At 41.6% G+C, this 22,738-nt stretch overlaps 2 protein-coding genes across 2 annotated transcripts in view; one reads left to right on the plus strand and one right to left on the minus strand.

Annotated features, from left to right (window-relative positions):
* The window catches only part of RARS2 (arginyl-tRNA synthetase 2, mitochondrial), a 28,560-nt gene extending 25,938 nt beyond the window's left edge, over positions 1-2,622 (plus strand). Inside the window, 1 exon segment of the mRNA XM_018554364.1 lies at positions 2,523-2,622. Within this exon segment, the coding sequence (XP_018409866.1) occupies positions 2,523-2,609 (87 nt within the window). The 3' untranslated portion in view covers positions 2,610-2,622.
* Positions 2,623-4,146: 1,524 nt separating this feature from the next.
* On the minus strand, positions 4,147-22,533 carry LOC108785316 (CMP-sialic acid transporter-like). The gene is made up of 8 exons (XM_018554363.1): positions 22,496-22,533; positions 20,001-20,178; positions 16,268-16,427; positions 15,994-16,146; positions 10,296-10,362; positions 6,909-7,085; positions 6,360-6,494; positions 4,147-4,582 (listed from the first exon to the last, which is right to left on the minus strand). The coding sequence occupies exons 1-8, from the start codon at positions 22,506-22,508 to the stop codon at positions 4,449-4,451; spliced, it is 1,017 nt and encodes a 338-aa protein (XP_018409865.1). The 5' UTR covers positions 22,509-22,533; the 3' UTR covers positions 4,147-4,448.
* Between the last annotated feature and the right edge of the window lie 205 nt (positions 22,534-22,738).

The raw sequence follows: 22,738 nt of genomic DNA on the forward strand, positions 1-22,738 counted from the left end.
GGTGGGTGTTGTGGGTCCCCTTTTTTTTTGTAGGGGGGGGGAAGAAAGAGAGCTTTGGGGAAATGTCAGGGGTCTGCTTAGACCTCTGAAATTTGTCCTTTTGAAATAAAAAAAGAAATTGAGAACGCAGAGCCTCGGCCTCTTTTTCTGTAGCCAAAGCACTCAGTACAGAGGCTTCCCATTCTTTCACAAACTGGAGATAGTGTTTACTAGACATGTGCGATTCGTTTCATTCCGAATCGAAATTCAGGAGGAATTTTCGTAAATTCGGACATTCAGATGTATCCGAATTCTGAATTACAGACATAACGAATGCAAACGAATCCAAACTATCATCCAGTTAAGAATGGGTAGTAGCCTCTGTAGTGAATACTTCTCCCCATTCAGAAACTCATGACTCAACAGGAAGTGATGTAAAGTATACCTAAAATACATGACCCTGGCATCAACAAGGCATGTTCCTCCAGAAAACTGCGGCTCAGTTTTTCTTTTCTCAGACCGTAGAGATAGTTGTGGCACTAGCAACCATGATTAAGTTACTGCCATGTGATTGGCTGATTAGATATTTGCCTTAAACAAGCAGTTGAACAGGTGTAACTACTAAAGTGGCCTGTATATTGAATGGTCACCAGAGCAAGCGGGAAAAAAGTCCAAGAAGTTTAATTTATTCGATCACAAAGTAAAAAGAGCCAATGTGTTTCGGGTGCAACAACACTGCTACCCCTTCATCAGGGCTCTTATTAGTTGAAGTTTGAATTCTCTTTTTGGAGATTGTGTTTTGGGGCATTACATTTAACTTAACTCCTTCATGTCCAGGCCATTTTTCAGTGTTCAGCGCTGTAGTACTTTGACATTTATTCCGTCATGCAACGCTGTACTGAAATTAATTTTATACCATTTTTTTGGGGACATATCGAGCTTTCTTTTCGAGGTATTTAATCACCACTGTGGTTTTAATTTTTTTTTACTATAAAGAAAAAATTACAGAACATTTTGGGAAAAAAAACGTTTCCCCTATTTTAAGTTTTATGAAACATTTATCATTGCCCAATTGTTTGGTAAAATATAAAAGATGGGGTCACATCAGGTAAATAGACACCAAACATGTCAAGCCATTTAAATTGCGTGTGCCCACAAAAAAAAAAAACCCTACAATACCCAAAATTGCCAATAGGCGACAATTCAAAAGCTTTTACTGCTTATCAGTTTAGTGCGATCAGTGATTGATAGCCCTAAAATTATTGCTCAAACATTTGCGGTGGCATTTTATGTTTTGTTTTTTTTACACTTAATGTTATAGCTATCACCTAGGGGGATAACTATCCCCCTAGGTGATGGCGCAGGCACACTGACGGGTCCTCTTTATGGAAATATTAGCAGAGTGCACAAATCTGCTTCACCAGCTTCTTCTCTGGCTATAGCACGTAATACACAGCACTTCCGCATTCACAGATCAGCATTGTTCCACCTGCTGAGCTCCCTCCGATTTGCCTGCTGAGAGCGGCGTAGCCCAGGATAGAAGGCAACGGTGGTGCTGAAGGAGGGGCACGCACACTATTTGAGGTTGAATAAAGACGTAAGTCCAACCTATTGCGTGTGTGCATTTATGTTTGAGCAGGTGTGTGCGTGTGTATGAGTCCATGTGTGATCTTGTTCTTAGGCGTACCTGTACGTTATGCTCTCCGAGGAACTCGTCCAAGAGTTTCTTGAATGCTTCCACACTCTTAGCTGAAATAATTTCTTGGGGCAGCGAGTTCCAGACCTTAACCGCTCTGTGAAGAACCCCTTGCGCCCTGTGTGTTGAAGATTTTTTTCCACCAATGAACAGTTTGTTAACAATGTTGCTGTCACCATTGCACAGTTTATACAAGAATATCATGCCCCCCTTAATCTCCTAACCTCCAACGAGAACATATTTAATTTTAACAGCCTTGTTTCATAGTTTAGGTCCTCGAACCCCTTAATGAGTTTTGTTGCCCTCCTCTGGACTTTTTCCAGCTCAAGGACATCTTTTCTGAGTATTGGTGACCAAAACTGGACCACATACTCCAGATGCGGCCGAACCATTGATCTGTAAAGTGGCAAAATTATAGATTTGTCCACCATATCACAAAAGCAATCGGACAGCTATTTACACCTGTCAGTGTGTTGTGCTCGTGCGCACGGATGGAACAAAAAAAAGCCATATACTGTATTTACAGCACTCCACTGGAACAAGCTTGCTATTGTGCAACATAAAAATTTGCAACTGTCACCATTTATTCTACAGGGTCTTGGCTTTCAGAAAATATGTTGGGGAGGGGGGGTTGAATTAATTTTCAGGCCTAAAATGTGGTTAACATTTGATAAACAGAAAAAAGGTTTTGGCAGTGAAAGGGTTAACAGATGTGCTAACCTTTTCCCATTCTCTGACTGACGTTCCAATGGTACATTATTTGTTTAGCTGATTTTCAACTATTTCTACTGTATCATTAACTTTATGTATTTACATACAGCTCGTGTAAATTTTATTTTTTCCACAGGCCCGCCTTCTCTTTTTCAACAGTGTCCGTGTAGTTTTGGCCAGCGGAATGAGACTTTTGGGTATTACTCCGGTTGATAAAATGTAATTTAAACATCTCTAAGTGCCATGTATCATAACTATTTTTTAATAAAACTGCAAAAAGGTTGTGCTTGATCATTTGGTAGCCATGGCTGCCACCCCTGAAAACCACAAGGTTACCTGCAACATTTTCATGCCCTTCTTACTGCTCTGTCCGTGGCTTCTGTTAAAGTGTATGCCAAGGGCAGAAGGTAATTCATTAAGGATCATAAAGACTCAAATGTTGAGACTGTTTCCAGCCATAAAACACATGCTCTATTTACATGAAAGGGCTGGCAGTCTACAAAGATTTCTCTACATCGAAAGTAGAGGGAAAATTGGCCAAGTTTTCCTTACCGCTATTCTGAATTTTGAAAATGAAGTTCTCCACAATGGCTATAGCTACTGAAGTAAATGTTGTTTTATTGTTTGTGCAGAATATGTAAATACTAGTGTGCATAGTAGGGATGCACTGATGCCGATACTAGTATCAATGCAGAGTATATGGGCAAGTACTCGTACTCAACCAAATGCTCAGATACCTAGCCCGATACTTGAGCTTCTGATATCAGGAAGGCGGGCAGTGAGTCATTACATGCTTCCTGATTGGCCAGGAAGCCAGCTCCATGCTCCCTCATACCTATAGATTTTCTATGGTCAGATAGAAAAATGCATCAGATTCCTCCATCTAACCGAAACTGTGTTGATGGTAGAATCGCCCACTGGGCCAAACTTCAGTATCTTGCTAGTCCGCCCCTGCTGGCTCTCAAAATACCTTAATCTGATTGAATGCATGCATTGTTCAGGTACTTTGGGAGCCAGCGGTGCTGACTAGCAAGGTACTGAGGCTTGGCCCTGTGGGAGATTCCTCCATCCACACAGTTTAGCGTAGCTGGAGCAATCTGTTGCACTTTTTCCATCTGACCATAGCTATGGGTATATGGCCAGCTTAAGCAACACTGCCAGGCATTGTTGGTATTTGTATATTAGAGCACTCCCAAAGCCCAAATTAATATGTGCAGGCTCCATTAAGCTGTCCTACAGTCAACATGGAATTCTGCTGTTGACAAGCCAACTTTAGAACATTGTGCAGATCGAGAGACGTTTATAAATTATGGATTAACATATGATATTTTCAGAACACTGCCGTAATTAAGTGTCTGTACACACTGACAAAGAATGTATTTCTATGGTAATTTATGCAGGAAACTATGGTAGCTGCCACACCTACCACCATAGTAAGTAAACATTTAACATCATGAAAATATTGTACACAGTTTAAATACTGACTCAAGGCTTTGGTAAAAATGTTTTATTAAAAAACAATTCCATGTTTACTACTGCCACGTATATATAAAAACCATACACTTAAAAGTATTTAAAGGAAGTGCAAAATAAATTACTGTGGTATCCTCCAAGGGTGGTACTGCTGAATCATTGGTGAATGCTCGAAAGAATAATAGACAAGGAAGTTGTAGTCTTTTGAGAAATGGGATTCTCATAAGCAGCATCTGTTAAACAGACATCTAGACTGTCTACACTCAGTGTGTAGTATAGCTCTCAAGACTCCAAACATGCCTTCTCATAGTCTGTCCATTCCACTTCGAAGCTGGAATGTTTAATACATTAATTTAACAAATCCGATCATCATAATATACTATATACATAATCACTTGATACAGTATGAGAAACTTTTGATTGATCTGTGCTTCAAATGGCACTGCATATTTTACATTCACTTGCAGAGATGCTTTCCATAGCTGAGCAGTATCCACTACTGCAATGGTAGCTCCTGACCTTCTGGACTGAAACATCAATAGAAATACAGATATTACACTGTCTACACAATCAAGTCCTTCGATGTTAATCATACGTGGATTAGTTTCTCATTGGCGCTACTGCTGGGCCCTTGTATTTCAAGCTTTGTTGTGTCTGTCCTGGGCAATCCATAGGTATATATGGACACACATACAAGCAGGGCTCCAATCGCAAAGGTTAATGCTAGGAGGAAAAGAAAAATATTCTGTGAAAAGACTGACCTTGTAAACAATACCTTTGTTGGTATTCTGGTACCAGAATGGAAGGAAAGATGTGTTAGTCATTAGATCTCATACAAATCAGCTAGATTACAGTATAATGTCATGTTACCAAGGGCAAGGACTGCATCACTCACAGCAAAACTGAAGGAAAGCTGTCAGGCTCGCAGTACTAGAGCTTAAAATGTTTCTTACAGCATATCCAAGAACAACAATGTCATAAATGACAGCTTACCAGTCCTTAGATGAGGTGGCTGCTATTGTTTTCAGCTGGTGATCCTGACAGTAACATATTTCCAGTCCTAGGGTGACACCACTCTATAAATCCAGTGTGGTTTGAATGAAGCAGCGTTGTCACCCCAGAGACAGGACTACAGAGAGACACCCCCCCCATCTTATCATAGACTGACAGGGCTCTGCGGTCCTCAGAGATAGCTTAGACTAATGTAATTGAAAAGAATGACGCACAGTCAGATGGGGCAAGATCAACAGGGACTAAATAAAATAGTTCATTGGTAAGCTGGCCATACAATGAAAAGCAAGTTCTGTAAGCAGATTCATCAGGAACCTGACAGACTTCAAGCCATGGGTATCCCTGCCAACAACCCTCCACTTGTGTCAACAGAGCCGGTCCAAAATGTTTCACCTGAACAGCACCTGCAATCAGATGCAGGCTCTGGCGGGGTATTCAGCAGCTTCTGCTGAATGCAATAGCCAGCAGCGGCCCTTCCAAGATCCACACTGGTTAGGATGGATGGGGAAATCAATGGATTTGAGGAGGGTAAGGCCAGCTTTATTGTTTACATACCCTTTAACCCTTTCGCTGCCAAGCCCTCCGGAACATTTTTCAAATCAGCTGGCCAAAGGGGCACTAAGAGGTTATTAGTTTTTTTTCTTTCTTATTTACAGGGTGAAACTTAGTATCTCTGAGTATTCTCCTCAGAGATACTTTGTAATGCTTGCCACAGACCTTACAGACCTTACTTTGTCTTGCGCTAGTTGTAAGGTAATTTAAAAAAACGTATGATCTGCCCATCTTGGACAGGCAGATCGTACTTGCGATAATCGCAAGCCCGCAACGCTGAATGGGCAGTGTGCGCTTGCGCGCAGACCGGCCCGTGCGGCATTTATCTTATGAGCATGCCACACACCCGCCGACAATCGTACGATTCTCAAACATGTTCCTAAGATAAGTCGTGCGACCGTACAGTAAAAACAATCGTACAATTATCGCAAGGTGTGTGGGCACCTTAACACACAGCCGGCTAGCAGATTTACAGCACAGTGAGCTGCTGCCGTCTCTGTCTGTCACAGCCCTGCGATCACAGTGATCAGCTTTCGCTGCAATCACAGACTGACCACCTAATCTGCTGTTGAGGGTTTGCCTCAGACCCCGAGGGGACCCAGCAATAGCAGTATCTCAATGAGCTCTGGTCCCTTCATGGACCTACGCTCATTGTACCGAATGACGGGATTACCCCGGCACTGGTCGTTAAGAACTGACCGATCTTGATAGGATAATTCCATCATTGGTTGGAAATGGGTTGAAGGGAGAAAAAAAGAAGTATGGACAATAACTGCACTATTCTTTCTGCTTAAGACCAAGATACTACATTCAAACACTGTATACACAAATGATCCACTAACTGCAAGGACATTGCTTTACTAAAATCAAAAAAGGAAGAAAGTTTGCATGAGCGTGAGAAAAAAAAAAAAAAAGGTACAGTTTTCAAATAACATACTTATCTGTAAGCCAAACAGCAACACTGAGGCAATGGTTGATATGAGAATGGCTGCTGCTGCAGAGAAGCCCTTCATGATGTTATCTGTGTATTTTACCACCACCGAAGTATAAAGGCCACCAACACTAGCCAGTACTGTGAGAAGAACAGAAAGCCATTAACAGCTGTCTATTATAATCAAATCATAGCAATGTATAAATAGAATCAAGGTAGAAAAATACAGATTGAAATGCAGGTCACATGTTTTCTTAGACTTTAAACAATGGTGATATATTATGTCTATAGGAATACAGATAGATGGCCACTGTGAATCCCATAAAGCAGGCCTCATTTCTAATGCTGCAGTTTACCATGTGTGCCAAGGCCTAGTATGATATACATATTATACTGTTACATCAATTCTGCTCATGTACTGCATAACTTGGCCAAGAGGCTACACATTTTTCCAAATGGCTGAATTATTTTCTCCATGTTAATATGAAAATCTGTACTTCTCAGGACAAAACTATTTCAGGAGATGTGTTTGCTAATGTTTGAGGTTGTACTTACAAATTACAAACCAGACAAGGTGATTGTAGCCATAGAAAAAGCCCTTTTCCATAATGCCTTCTCTGTCAGAAAGAAAGGCACCAGCTAGTGTCACTACGATGCCAGAGATGTACATCTGGATGTTCCTCACCCATAGGGAAGTGTCTGAACTCTTCAACACTTTCTCAAAATACACTCCTGGAAAACATAAATGAGTTATCAGAATAAAAGTTTTATCAGACACCTGCATTCGTTAGTTCCATATTCTCAGCACTTCTTAACTGGTGTTACAGTTCACATTTGTTCAAAAATCCCTCCCTAGCCCCCTCAAGACATTACGCTGTGCCCCCGGCAGGTCCATACCTACATTGTCTGATAGCTGTGGCCTCCCACGTTTTATCTAGCACTGCTGTTAAAAAAATCTATTGTTGGGCTGCTTGAGCAAAATTTTCCTAAACTTGAATAAAACCATACATACTGTAGGATACATGTCCCATTTACATCTAAAGGACAGCAGTGAGCAGGCAAAGGCAGACCTGCACTACATTTTTACTGGCTAGACTGCAGGCCGCGTGGGGGTAGCATTAATCACATCTAAATATATTGATGGGTCAAGCGAGGGGTTTTTGAACAAAAGGTGAACTTTAACTTTTCTGTTACACTAAAGTTACACATTAAACAACCAGTTCACTGACACTTAATATCAGGGTAGATCGTGATACGTCGATTTACTACTCTCTAAGGGAGTCCAGGAGCCAGGTTGCTAGTTCTGTCCTATCATGGTGTCTCAGGTACACAGATTTTACTATGCATTCGATCAACGGGAATATGCCTGAAGTTATATACAAAACCCAAAAGGTCATCCCTCACATATCAAGACAAATGTGAGGGTGACAAGCAGTGTGGCCAAGCTCAACTATTGCTGCAAAAATCACATTTTGGACAAGTTCAGCTTGCTGGTTCTTTACAGCAGAGCTAAGTTAACTTGTACAAAATTGCTAGCAGGTAGGTTTTTATGGTAGATGAGACTTGATATATCTTTTCTGCCTCCTAGCAATTATTTACATTACTGCACACTTAATGCTGTGCAAGCACAGCTCCTTGTATAATCCAGAATCTGTAACATGGTGACAGGATGAAGCAACTCCCGTGTAAAATGTGTGGAGTTACATCATCTAGGCCCAGCCAATGGAGGAGAAAACCATACCAGGAAGAAACCTGGGAGAGGATGGCAGGGGTAAAAGGGATGCACCATTACTGGTATTTCAGTATCTAGTACAAAGTACCGATTTTTTTTTTTTTTTGGTACTCGCCGATACCGAGTACCGAAGACCCATTCAGGAAGCCAGTCGGCGTGTAATTACTCGACACCTGGCTTCCCGATTAGCCAGGAAGCCGGGCAGCATGTAAAGACTTGCCACCCGGCTTCCGGTTAGCAGGGAAGCCATCCCCATGCTTCTCGTCACTAGGTGATGAGAAAGCAGGAGCCGGCTTTCTGGCCAATCAGGAAGTCGGGCACTGTGTAATGACCCGGTGCCCAGCTTCACGATTGGCTGGGAAGCCGGCTCCATGCTCCCTCGTCACAAGTGGAGCCGGCTTCCTGGCCAATCAGGAAGCCAGGTAGCGTGTAATGACGCGCTGCCCAGTTTCCTGATACCGGAAGTATCAGGTTAGGCATCGGAGCATTTGGGCCAGTACGAGTACTCGCCCAAATACTCGGCATCGGTACCAATATTAGTATCGGTGCATCCATAGTAATGACAGAGGAGAATAGGAACGCATCGCTGGAGAAGAGCTAATAGGGTAATGTGCTAACACGCTGTAGGTACTTGCACATTATGCCAAGAGCTCCTGGGGACCCCAAACAGTAAAGTTCCACTTTAACCCCTTCGTGACGTACAGTGTACGTCGCCAGCATCGGGGCTGTTTAAACAGACTCCCGGTGACTTTTGCCGCCGGGACTGTTTAAACTTGTAGAGCCGATTGTCGGCTTTACAACAGAAGCGAAACATATCGCTTCTGCGTCCCGAAGAAGGGGCCGCCCCCCCGCCGTGCTTCCCGGGCTCCGTTGCCCCTCCTACGGGCCCGGGACCGGCGATCTTGGTGTCCGCGGGGAGCTGGGGAGGAGGTCGACGAACTTCCGTTCATCGATCCCCTCCCCGTTCTATGGGAGCGATGCAGATTGCATCACTTCCGGTCCCTGGGCTGTCAGTTCTGGGCTCCTGGAGCCCAAGAACCTGTGTGTATAAAATTATGGGAGCTACCATTGCTGGTTCAATATGATCATACTGATCCAGGTTTTGCTACATGGTGTGTCACTAATTGGAATAAAACATGTAAAACAGGAGTTCTGACTTTTCATATTTCAGTGCCTGAAGACTTGTTGCAAGGTTGTGAAGCCAGGATAAGTGTGTCAGCCCCCGAGCCTGCACCCTAAAAAACACAATAACAACTCTCATATTTCTATCCTAAAAGGTTCTCTTTAATGTGATGGGTGACCTCATTAACCAATAGGGAGGCAGAGGGGGAGGTGAGTTATGATCTGCATGTAACTCCAGCTACTTGTATCGGCTAATTGTTTTGGAATGCTGCTTTCACCAAAGGTGACCCCCTACTTTTCCCCTATCATACCCCAAGTCCAAAGCTCCAGGTTTTGTGACAGATTGATTTGCTACAGCCATCTTTAGTATTTACACAGCAGATGGAAAATATCTTGGCTTATATCCACGTTGCAATATCAGCTATCACTGGCTTTTATAGTTTTTGGTCATATGCTGCAATGAGGGATCAATGGTTCCCTCATTTCCAATAAAACAAAAATGGAAATGCAGTATGTGAGGGTATTCATTCACATACAATACAAAAAATACTTTACTGATTATGCAGGTTTTCCTTTTGGTAAAATAGCTAAAATAACCCAAAGGTAAAGTGCAACCGAAGCCAAAACTTATTTTTTAGTTTTGGATAGAGTGGAGAGGGATTAGAACGCTTGTCAGGTTTTTCTTGCGGTCTGTGTCCTGGTAACAGTTATAACAAAAATCACAAATTTTGGGTTGTCACCAGACCAGGAAAAGTATTGGAAATCTTCCAATGACGGCACGATTTCTGGTGACCACCAGGGATTTCCCTTCACTTTGAAGAGATTTTTGCTCACTTCCTGTTGTAGCCATCAGACAAGAAGGGAAGGGAAATCTCCCCAATGGGACACAAATGTAAAAAAAAAAAGAAATGACAGGGGTTATAACCTTCCTTTATGCTGTCCAAAACTACAGAGAACAAATCAGATAAATGTCAATACTATTTGTAGATTTATAACATGTATAAAACACATGAAACCATACACACAATCTACAATATTAAACACACAGAATCCTTCAGGTACAAGAGAGAAAACTGCAAATGACATACCAGCAAATCCTGAGCACAGCACTGCAATGCCCACAGCAACCAATCCCAACAAATGATTTTGTTCAATCTGTGAAATGACAAAATTGAAAATTTACTGTACTTTTAATCTGTAAGGTACGTTGTCACTCGGCATTCTTTCTTACATCATTCTTACACAAAAAGGATGTTGATTTCCATGCAAAGGTTATGTAGGTTAACACAGGACAATTTGTATAGTTTTTCACCTTGTGACCTTGCTGACCAATACCTGCTCACCACTACAAGTATTATGTTGCTACACAGCCTAAAGGACTGCGTACTGAAGTGTTCCAGTCCGCTACTGGTATATCAGCTGGCAGCCAATGGTCATCCCTGCAGCTAAGTGAGCGGATACCAGGAGGGTATTGTAAGCTAGTTCACCTTTTCATTTTTGATTAAAAGGTGAACAATCGCATTTATTTTGGATGGCGTAGGGAATAGCTAGCATCCCTGCCGGGTTTGTTGTTACTGCCTGCGTCCTGTTAGGGACAGGAAGTGAAGGGAAATCTTTCCAAGACATAGCAGGAAGTGAGTTGACATTTCTCCATAGTGGCGATGGTCAGCAAGACAGATATAGATATTTAAAAGGATAAGTGCACTTTAAACCAAAGCACAGTTTTCCTTTTTGCCCCTTCCAATAACCTAACTCACCCTTCACAAATGCATACTTGCCTTGACTAGACACTCGCGGTTCCACTGTTTTACCTCCAGCTGTGTAAGTCTTTGCTATCCTGGCCACGCCTGTACATTAATTCCCTCAAAAACTTCTATGGTGCTGTGTCCCGAGGGCAGAGATGATCGAAGACTGTCCCTTAGAACTCTATGGGACTGTAATGTTTAGCCATGGTCAAGACAGTGAAGATTTGCACAGCTGGATGTAAACAAAAAGCAGAACAGTGGCCGATGGATCAAGGCAAGTATGCATCTGGAGGGGGAGGAGGAGGAGGACAGTGGGATAGATTAAGCTCAAAAAAAGAATAAGTACACCTATCTTTTAATCTCTCCAGCTAGGACACAGACAGCAATAAAATCCTGACATAGCTCCTAACCCTTCCTCACTCTATCAAAAACTAAAAGAACACTAAGTAATAGTATCACTGCAAATCACAATATTCCTCTTAGTACAGTGTAATTTCTAAAAGGAAATCACAGCTTCTCCAAGATATTACAACAATCAGTCACAGTTGCAACAAATTATGTATGTATTATACTTAAACTATAACTACTGGAATACAAGCTCATAGAACTTTATTGAGAAAGTTTTGAAGATAGTGGCAGAAAACCTCAATAGGCAATTCTGTTCCATAGTACTGCCTTTCACAAACAAGGTCCTGATCACCTTCTACAATTGCAGTGCCATGATCTAATATGCATGAAGACCAGAAGAGTTTTATTGGGAGGACATGGTTAGGTAAAACTATCTTTTCCTACATGTAGCCATATTGGTGAGGCTCAGGTCTGCTGAAGACATCCCCAGAACAACCTCAACATCATAGACCAGCGTTACTAAGAGTTTTCAAGCACTACAGCATGAAGAAATAAATAGCCCTATATAGGAACGCCTGGTGCCAAGTTACCAATCGACTATTCGGTAGGGAAAAGTAAGAGATTCATTGAAAACTGTGGTATATTACAGAAGGCTTAGTGATGGGGTTTCTTGATAAACCACCTCCTCTCCCCATGGTGCCCTGTTCATCTAATAGAGCTATGAGTAAGGACCCTGTTAAAGCTCAGCATCTGTCATCCTCACATGACAGTGCTCAGGTCAGGCCACTGCACTATGGTAAGAAAGGAGGTTCACATGCTCCCCAATATTAGAACATACCAGGTATTTTTAACCAACTCTAGTTGGTAAATTGGGTGCAGTAGAGAATGAGGGAATTTAAATATCTACATTATAGGAGGTGGGCTATCATGCAAACTGGTTTCTTTGTTCTAAATGGCCAAAGTGACAGGTTAAATGCTTTATTTACATTACAAGGTAAACCAGTGCTTGAACTACCGTGTTTCCCCGAAAAATAAGACCTACCCCGAAAATAAGACCTAGTACGTTTTTTGGGAATCGCTAAAATATAACACCCACCCTGAAAATAAGACCTAGTTGTGATCATTCACAGGGTCGGTGGTGTCTTAAGGGTGAACTTAAAGAGCCGCTGGAGAGGCATTACAGAATCAGCGGTGCCAACGAAGCCAGCGCTAGAGGAAGCGAGGGGGCGGCGGAGAGAGCAGAGCCGCATAAGCCGATGCTTCCTCTATAGTGCCAACTCCTGTCACAGGCGGAGTGATACCAAATGCACTCTGCCTGTGAGGAATCGATAGTGAAAGCGCGCTTCGCTCATTCTGGTTACCAAATTGCTCTTGGAAAGGTACGGCACCACGTATCTGAATTAACTTTGGATTGTTGTACATTAAAAAAAAAAAAATATATATATATTTTATAGACCGACCCCAAAAATAAGACCTAGTGTGGTTTTGTTTTTTTTAGCCCAAAAAAATATAAGATAGTGTCTTATTTTCGGGGAAACACGGTATACTGTTTCTAAATGATATACCCAACTACTTCATCCCTACACTAAGTAGCAAAATCTTAGGAAGATTTAGTCATACATATAGAAGGCCTTCCAGATCTGGTAAGTAACAATTGAAGCTATTATATTTATATTCTGATTCAGCAGTATATTCAGCATTACATTTTTACTAAGCATTGCCTGCAGGCAGCATAAGTATACAAATGATGCACTTCATTCTTCAATATGAAATGACTGGCACCAAAAATACGGATAAGTTAATTTTCTCATATCATCATTTTTTCCTCCTCATGAGTCAACTAATGAAATAGCTTGTTTTGAAAGTATTTAAATATGTGGCTACCCCTTCCTGAAAACTTTTGGGAAGCAAAGTCCGACTTTTAATAAAAGCATCAAATGTTCCTGTGTATAGAAGGATAAAAGGAAGGCAGGCTACGCCTAGAAAACAGTATTCTTAAAGATTAGTGTAACCGAGTTAGCACAGTAATATTTTCTTGTGACTGTTGCAGGTTACAGTTCTATCCTAAAGTTAATATTTAGTTGCATGCAAAATCCACAGTATATTGTGACATGACAAGGCTAAAAGCATAAAACATACACAGAATGAACTTAGAAAAGGTTCAATTGTTAAGGGTTAAGTACCATGACTGCTTTTAGTTAAAGCTATTTGTTATTAACGTTTCAGTTCCTGCCACAGAGCAGGACACCTAGGTATAGTCACCACACCTATATAAACACTGCAATGGCATTATCTGTAGAAGTCCACAATTACTTTGCACAGGTACACCTGTCATGGAAACACTTTTTAGACTACCCTTTCTGACCTCTCCTATTGAGAATATAAGTTCCCTGGCTATCGTGCTTTTGATGCTTTGGCTTGAAGGTGTTTGTAAACCCTTATAATCGTTCTTAGTACATAGGCTGGGCACACAAACCACAAGCACCACATTCATAAAACGGATAAATAGAAATTGCAAAATGCAATTTTTTCATCTACATTCTGTGGGTCCTCCTCCGCTCTGCATGGCCCAAGCACACTGCTGCTCTGTACCTTGAGAGTGAGGCTCCACTGCGATCAAACAGGCAATCAGAATCGTCACATTAGGCATTGCTAACGATGATGTGAGCTCGAGAAATAAAAGATGGAGCAGGCTGTGTGCAGTTTTATTAGAAAGAATTGGAGCATGTGCGCTCTGGTGCCACCTGAAACAAGCTAGAGGAAAATAACTGCCAGAATCATCAGGTATTTTATACTTCCTGAATTGCTGCAGAAAAAAAAAAGGAAAGAGAACACATACATAGACAAATATGACAGGAAGCCCTTCATGCAGAATTTTAATGCTTTGATTTACTAACCCGGAACATGCAAAGAGAACAGGACCTCACACCTCTTGAAAAATAATTTAATGCTAGAAAAAGCCAGGCAATGGCAGCCCCTATACCTCTCTGACATGTTTACTTTAAGAAGCTATTCAAATCTCAAATGATTTACAAGCTTTTTTTCCTACTATAGGAAAGCTGATTATAGGCAAATTACCAGTTCTTCAATTCACAATAAATTCTGTTCCCTTCCTGTTTCAAGTTAGGGTGAGCAGAGTTAGGGTTACAGAGAGCAACCTGATAAGAACAAGGAAAGGCTACATTTTTTGCAGCCATGCATCATCATGTTCTTGTAAAAACATACTGGTCAAGATTTGGGGGGCTTTTAGTGACCAAAGATATGAGGTAAGGTCTATAAATAATGTATAATAATAACAACAACAACAACAAGACCGTGATATATAGACATTTTAAAACAGTGCAAGTATCATAAAATATATATATATATTTTATTACAGGTATTTATATAGCGCCGATAATTTACGCAGCGCTTTTACATAGTGTACATTCACATCAGTCCCTGCCCTCAAGGAGCTTACAATCTAAGGTCCCTATTTCACATGCATATGTACAAGAGACAATTTAGACAGGACAGGAGACACACACACAAACCTATTCAAAAGCAATACATTTTCTGCAAACAAGAATTATTTTATCTGCAAAATAGACACACAGTACCATGAAGTGTAATCAACGCTGTGAACGGGGCCTTAGGAACCTGCACAGTAGAAGGGTGCTTCCTTTTCTCCATGTCACAATAGCTTACCTGTTTAACATAATCAAATATTCATACCTCTTATGCTAGTCATTCCAGAGACAGCACACTATACAGGAGGAAACCAACGATACTAAGAGGTTTGACCATACAGCCCAGTCCTACGCAGCTGTCACATGACCCGTAAACACCGGGGCGAGTCAGTAACCAGAACATATTGTGAGGTGGAGATGAGAACAGTTAATTTATTGCTAAACATGTGATCACTACCTTCCTCCAGTTCTTCCTCCTCGCTGTCTGAACTCTGCACTAAATCTCTCAACTCCAGAACTTACATTATTTCCCCACCTGTGACAAACACCCCATTGGACAGCCCAGGATACCTGTTGGAGGTGGGCAGTGCCAAACTTTGACAGGAAATACAATAGCTTTGTCCACCAGAAAGGCCCAGTTTTCAATAGTTTCTTTAAGGATGCATTCACACCAAAATCGGAAGGAAATCGCAAGTCAACGGAGGATCTGTTGACTTGCAATTGTACCTTTCAATTCCTTCCGATTTGTTGTGTTGCGATAAGTTTTTCAACGGAAAGCACCGAAAAATGAATGGGACTAGTTCACACCAAATCCATTGTGTTACTTTGCGCTGGAAAAAGGTAGTGCGTGCTTTACTTTTTTTTTTTCTTCTTGAGTGACTATGTTTTTTACCTTTTCTCTTTCTTGTTTCTGCTTTTTCTGCTCTTTTCTCACTTCCAGCTAACAGGTATAAATTGAATGGGAAAAGTATCCTTTAAAATATACTGAGAATTCTCCTTCCTGTGTAATGCTGACATCCTTCAGTTTATGACTCAATATATCTGTGCTTGAATATTAATGGTTGGTCTTCCATTTACGAGTTAAGCTACACATACTCAGTCTCAGGACCAGAGACAAAGGAAACAGTCTGTAACACATGTTAAGAAATGTTTGCAAATTAAAATGAAGTGTTTCCATTTCATCCAGCATATTAAAGCGAGTCAGTTGGGCAGTAAAACGTAAATATAAAAGTGCAGAAGCTTACCTGAACTTTAGTAGTCTCTACTGGACTATACTGGACTAGAGTGACTCCTCCACATAAGATGAAAACAGAAAGCCACTGAAGTTTACTTAATGAGCGGTTTAACATCAGCACTGTACATAAAGCAGTGCACGGGATTTTCAACTGATAAGTCACCTAGAGACACATAATACATTGGGGAAAACAGGTTTAGGATTAGCTGAATACTCTGAAAGTTCAAACAGTCCTACAAAATGCATTTGTTACTCTCCTAAGCTCTTCTATCACTGCTACTTACCTGGTACACAGCTGCATCAAGATTACTAAGAGCCACAAAGGCCATGTTGTTCTGCAAAGCATACACCAGGGAAGGTACAGACAACTTCAACATCTCCATTGGACTTCCCAACACATTCGCCCTTAAAGAACTGATCAATCTACTAGCGCTGCCAGTTTCTCTATGGAAAAAAACAGAGTAGAACATTTCCAGAACATGCAGCAAATTAAACATTCGTCATATGATCCAACAATGACTGATAACAGAAACTCCATTTTATTAAATGAAATGTAGTGCTAAATAAAGAGCTTCAACACAGAAAGATTAAAAGGGGAATTATACTGGTTTTTGGTGACTTTATTTTTAAAACACATTTTCAAACTGGTGTTTTATGTCCCATTGTTTATATAGACATTGTATTGTTCTCAGCTCCACAGAAATAATTCTGTAATGTGGGCAAAAACAAATTAGATGAGTTTCCACTTCAACCAAACCTGCCAGCCTTTCAAATATTTCAAAACTTAAATGTCTGTAAGTAAAAAGCACTATCACACGGTCCCCATTGTGGAGCTAAACCCCAGCCACCAGCCCCACTATTTAATGGGAAAGCTACTTCTGGATGTTAAAGTGTATGAACAATGCTGGGTGAGGCCTAGCTCCAGGGTTAGGCGAAAATGTAAGCCCCATCTCACAGAGTACATCGAAGATCATCCAGAGGTACAAAGCCAACTCAAGGACTAAAATTTGCTTTTTTACCAGTTATCTGTAATACAAGAAACACCAACTGCTGTACCACGAGAATTGGCAGGCCACATATTTGCAATCCTTTTTCTTTCAGGAACCATTACATTGCACTATGATGAAGGGAATCTGTCACACAGCAGTTACATCAGAAGCAGATTACCTATAGGACATACAATTTCTCTTCTTTATAAATAGGTCATGATGCAAAGAAGGTGGAAGTTCTCTAAAAACGTCAGTTCTCCTACCTCTATACCTCTTATGAACTTGAGCCATTTTTACATTTCCATCATGAGCCTGTTTATTTGTGAATAACCCTGTCATTATTGAAGATAAAGTGATACATTCATTGTTTTTATTTTGCATGTATTATATAGACAAAAAGAGATCAAATGAAAAAGTTTTTTTTATTCTTCACCAGTGTTCATTCTGAAATATGTAGTATTGCTGTAGATAAAAAGTATACATTTTATTCTATAATTGATTCTGCTTCAATCTACAATAAAACGATGTTTCTGGTACAAAGCATTGCAAAGGAATTTCTAAATGAAAAAAGGAAATCTTTTTATGTCCCCAGGGCAGTAAGTAAGGAACACCCTGACAGCAGTAATACCAGACAATGGTTTTAATTCTGCCCACTTTATCCCAAGCTAAGAAAAAATATTTGGTTATAGATACAATTTAACCCTTTTATTAACTTTTATCAGCCTTAATTAGCTCTACAGGCATCCGAATGCTTGTATGTAACAGCCATCACTGGCTGTTAAAGGCGGCAGCCGTGGTCTTGGTATAACCGCTTCAGGATGCCGTTTATTTACATACGGCAGACCTTAAGCAGTTAGTCTAGGACATTGTATTAGCAGCACCAGGCTGCTACTTCGCTTTTTAAATCCTGTGGAAGCAGTAAAGGTGTACTTAGTTCTTCACACATAACTTCTCCATTTTGGCTTTATGTTTGTAAAAAAAATAATGACACGGTGTAATATGTCATGTGTTGTTGTTCCACTGAGGTTGCATTTATTTCATTTTAAGACCTGCTAAGGACCAGATGATTTTTATTGTGTCCTGATACTTAAAACCATCGAATTCAAAGAGGGTGCACTATCTTTTGCTCATGAGTGTAGATAGACTCTAAATAAGAATACATATTAAAAGGAGAACTATGAGGTGAGTGATTTTCACTCAACCTCATATTTCTAGCCGACGTGTGACAATAAAACTGTCACAGGTCGGCTCAATAGATCGGGAAGTGAGCGAACACATACTGTTGCTCGCTCACTTCTCGATCATGTCCCTGCAGAGAGCTGTGACTGTCACTCACAGCTCCCTGCAGGGGTTCCCTCCCCGATCCTCTAGCGCTGACTGGCGGAACGGACGGGGGAGGGTACAGCTGGCTCTGCCTCTGTCAATCACGCAGCTGGGTGGATCTCGACAGTAAAAAAAAGGGGGGAGGGGTATTCCTGGAGAACAAAACCTATGTGTATATTTCTGTTCAAAGAGTGGACTTGGTCATCTAGGATTTATTGAACCAATTGGACATATGAAAAAAGCAAGGAGGTCTCCCAGGTAGGAGATAACTGGGAGTGGCGGTTCATAAAAATAAATCGAGACCAGTTGTATCAGTGAAAAATAGTACAAAATTTATTAAAGTAATCAAGATGCCAAAAACCATTGATGTGCTTCTCTAATTTCAAAATTTAAAAGACAACGTTGTAACACTCATGCAAACCTCGGGCCCCACACATACATTGACAATGTAAACCTCCTATATATCCTTAAGGGGATTCTTCATTTAGTGGTGTTGATCCCTAGCAGCTCTACAGGTGATCTTCAGAAATGGTCACAGTTCTATCCCTGTGGATAGAGGGGAATTGCCCTGTATCACCAGGGGAATCAGTATGTGGATGTTTGTCCTTTACGGATCTGTGTCCATTTAAGGATTTCGGAAACAAGGTATCCTTTGATAGCAATATTGCAGTGTCCCCGTAATGAACATAAATTCAAGTAATTAGGATTTCTTAGAAGTGTCACTGTGCTGTCGATATTTTCATGAACCGCCACTCCCAGTTATCTCCTAGCTGGGAGACCTCCGTGCTTTTTTCGGATCTCGACAGTAGCTTCCGGTATACTGAGCTTTGGGTCACAGGAGGACGCTAGTTTATGTCCTCCCGTGACCCTTAGGAGAACTATTGGGAAAAACACTTACCCCATAGTTCTCCTTTAAGGTCACCCCTTTGATCTACATATGAATGAAATAGTATTACATCACAATTTCAATACATTGTATTTACTAATTCATGGCTATGTAGATCAAAAACGGTGGCCTTTGATCACCGCTGCCTTACCATGTAACACAACTTTCAGGCTATCTTCTGCAAGTCCGGCTGCATTTTGACAGCAGCTGCCGCATTGTATTTTTGGCAGCCAGGAACTGCAAATAAGAGTAGCGGGGCATAGGAGATGTTCCCCAGAAACCTTGACTTTTTGTAGGTCATATCCCCAAGCCTAAGGTCCTCTGATGGCTAAATGAAACACATTTAAATACAACCACTTTTGTAATTCAAACACTTCTGCCACACTGCACAGTCCAAAGGGTGAAACCGCTTCTCAATTTATAATATGGTATTTCTGTCTGACCGGGTTATTCACAAAAGGATGAAGAGTTTGGCAGGAGAAGTGAACAGTCTAGGCCAAAGTAGACGATTTGGAAAAATTCTCCAATTCAGCCCACGTTCCAGTACAGCTATGTTGACCTAGATTGTTCACTTCTCCAAACTCATCACCAGTTGGTGAAGAACCCTGCGAGTCATTGACCTAGAACAAATATGCTTCCTCTGCCTTCAGAATCTACAGCAACATTAATAAAGCAGAGTTGCTCTTTTATAGAAGTCCATCGAAACGTAAAGCACTGGGCCACACTAAATCCGCAAAATCACACCTTGGTGTGCACAGAGATGTAACTTTTTTTGGGGGGGAGATTATATAACAAAATAATAAGGAATGTGGTACTTACTTTGCCAGGATAATTACACTCAGTATTAACTTTATAACTTCAGTCACACAAACAGCCGTTGTAGAAAAGTACATTTCAGTTGTTACTGTTCTTGTGTATCGTAAAGCCACAGTATATGCAGCAGCCACCAGAGTCATTACCAACAAACAATACAGCTTGAAGAGCAAACTGACATTCTCTGAGGAAAAGAAAAAATACAATATAAATAGAATACTGAAATCACAGTACCGTGAATGCATACTGTATATGTGAATACTATAAATGCAAAAGTACAAAGGTCTTTCATTGAATGAAGAACCTTGCCGGCTAGAAATCTCTACAGCAGAAGTCTAAAAAGGGAGTCAGGGTATTGCACCGCGACCTTGCTGGGAAGATTACTCCCTATGCTTGGTGTGACTGACAGCCAGCAGAAACCTCATAGTGGATTCCAATAGGAATACGCAAGAAACGAGGGAAAATCCTCCAGTTGGGACACATTGTCCTATGACAACTTTGAAAGGCAGAGTTTCCTTCACTTTAGATAGAGTTCCTCATTTTCTATTGTGTTTTCAGGGCAGGAAGTGAAGGAAACCCCCCCCAAAGGTCACAATAAAAACCTGTTAGGAGATTTAATCCTTCCCTACTCTATCCATGCACTAATTTAATTGTGAATGGCATGCCAATGTATTGTACAGTAGAACCCAACACATTACAGATTGAAGAAAATACTGTCCGTTGTGGTGCATGGAGTTAAAAGAGGGTTCATGTGCGTTTTTTCCTCCATTGTGGTGTATTGGCATACAACGAGAGCTTTGAAGCATAACTCCAGGAAAAATGTTGTATTAACCCTTGCAGTGGGGCTACCCCTGAACTGCAAGGGTTAAGTGCTCGGTTGTGTCTAGGTTAAAAAACAAAACAAAAACTTACAGGGTTATTCACAAAAGTGTGAAGAGTTTGGAGAAGTGAACCATCTAGGACAACATAGCAGAACTGGAAAGTAAACTGAATTGGAGAATTTTTCCCAAATCAGCAATTCTATGTTGTCCTAGATTGTTCACTTCTCCTGCCTTCTCCAGTCTCTTCACTCTTTTCTGGATAACCCTGAAAGATATACTCACCCAAAGCTCTGACTAGTCCTTGGAATGTCTCTCCCGCTCCTCTGCGGCGGTCTAAGGTCCAGTAAATCATCACTTCTTTACACAGTGTATAGATGTGAAGACGCTGAGGAACATTCTAAATCGGCGGAGGAGGAGCAGGGGACAGGCTGGAGGGAGGCTCAGAGTTTCGGGTGAGTACATTTTAGCACCTAGACACAAACGAGCACTTAACCCCTGCACTGCAGGGGTAGCCCCACTGGAAGGGTTAATACAACAAAAATCCTGGAGTTCTTATTTAATGCCCATTACCAAATGTGCACTAACATAACACAAAGGAACACTCAAGTTTGAATGGGGCCTAAATGTGCATAGTCTGGGTACAGATTTAGTCATTTTTATATTAATGGCTCCAGTGTGATTTCACAATTTTTCTGGGACCTTTACTGGGATTTTTGTTGGGTGCTCAAAAATATGTGTTCCCTAGAGCAGGAACAGGTCAGTCACGAAGTACCCATTGATCATGGCCATGCGATGGGTAGATCATGACCCTGCCGTGCCACCCCTCGCACTTCACCATAGAAACTGCTTTGCATAGAGCACCCCACAGTCTCCCCATTCATCTTTCACCGTAACAGGTCTACCCTACACAGTGCTGCCTCTGTTGGCTGTAACTACAAACATATGGTGTGCCACGTACTGTTGCCTGACTAGGAGGCAGCTCTACTGACAGACACTTATTGTGGACTTTACAGGCAATTATCCTCAGCTCTTACAATCTCTCAACCCGTAGTAAACCACACTATCCTAGGAATGAGCTTTTATATGCCAGTCACAGCCTCTGAACCCCAGAAGGCTCCAAAAGGAACACCTATACATGGCACTTTGTCAAATTGGATGATTGTCACCTATTACGGGTAAGTACTTAATCCTTATACCATTCTAACATAATATCTATAAATGACTGCTACATATTAACCGTCACGCAGCTGGAAGCCCCCGGGCCCCGTTACGCAGCTGGAAGCCCCCAGGCCCCGTCACGCAGCTGGAAGCCCCCGGACCCCGTCACGCAGCTGGAAGCCCCCGAGCCCCCGTCACGCAGCTGGAAGCCCCCAAGCCCCGTCACGCAACTGGAAGCCCCCCTGGATTTTTAAGTATCATATGCTCCAGTTTCTTTCTTTGTATTTCCTTGTAATAACTATCTCCAGTCTGCCATTCTCTATTGTCACTGTTACCCTCCACAAAGCAGCAGTCAGCCTTCTCTCCTGTCTACATTCACACACAGTACGTATGACTGTCACATTCCCATACAATGCATATCCCACACACTTTATAAGAAAGACCCCGTATGGTCCTGCCACAGGTACCTTACATAGCCTGTTCTACCCCTGTCCCGGCACTGGAAGGATAAGCATAACTCACCCCGGGCTGCCATAGCTGTATGCACTGCACGTCACTCTTCTCCACACACAACATACGGTAGGGTAGCAGCTGATTCCTATCCTGCAGATTGCAATGCCCTGTGATGTCGCAGGAACCATGTGACCAGGAAGCAGGACATAGTGGGCGGGACACCCAAGTGAACAGGAGCAGCTACGGTGAGCGAGAGGCTGCATACTGAGCATACGGTTTTTCTGTAGGTCTCCCTCCCTTCTCCTCTCACTT

Source organism: Nanorana parkeri, unplaced genomic scaffold (genome assembly GCF_000935625.1).
Source record: "Nanorana parkeri isolate BGI_ZX_2015 unplaced genomic scaffold, ASM93562v1 scaffold154, whole genome shotgun sequence".
Lineage (NCBI taxonomy): Eukaryota > Metazoa > Chordata > Amphibia > Anura > Dicroglossidae > Nanorana > Nanorana parkeri.

Bases quoted from the DNA above. Each gene is read 5' to 3' on its own strand.
- LOC108785316 (XM_018554363.1), bottom strand. The intron at 7,086-10,295 runs GTATGTCATTTG...TATGTTTTCCAG, and splicing joins GCTGTGCTCAGGATTTGCTG to GAGTGTATTTTGAGAAAGTG. The intron at 6,495-6,908 runs GTAAGTACAACC...TTCTTCTCACAG, and splicing joins CCTTGTCTGGTTTGTAATTT to TACTGGCTAGTGTTGGTGGC.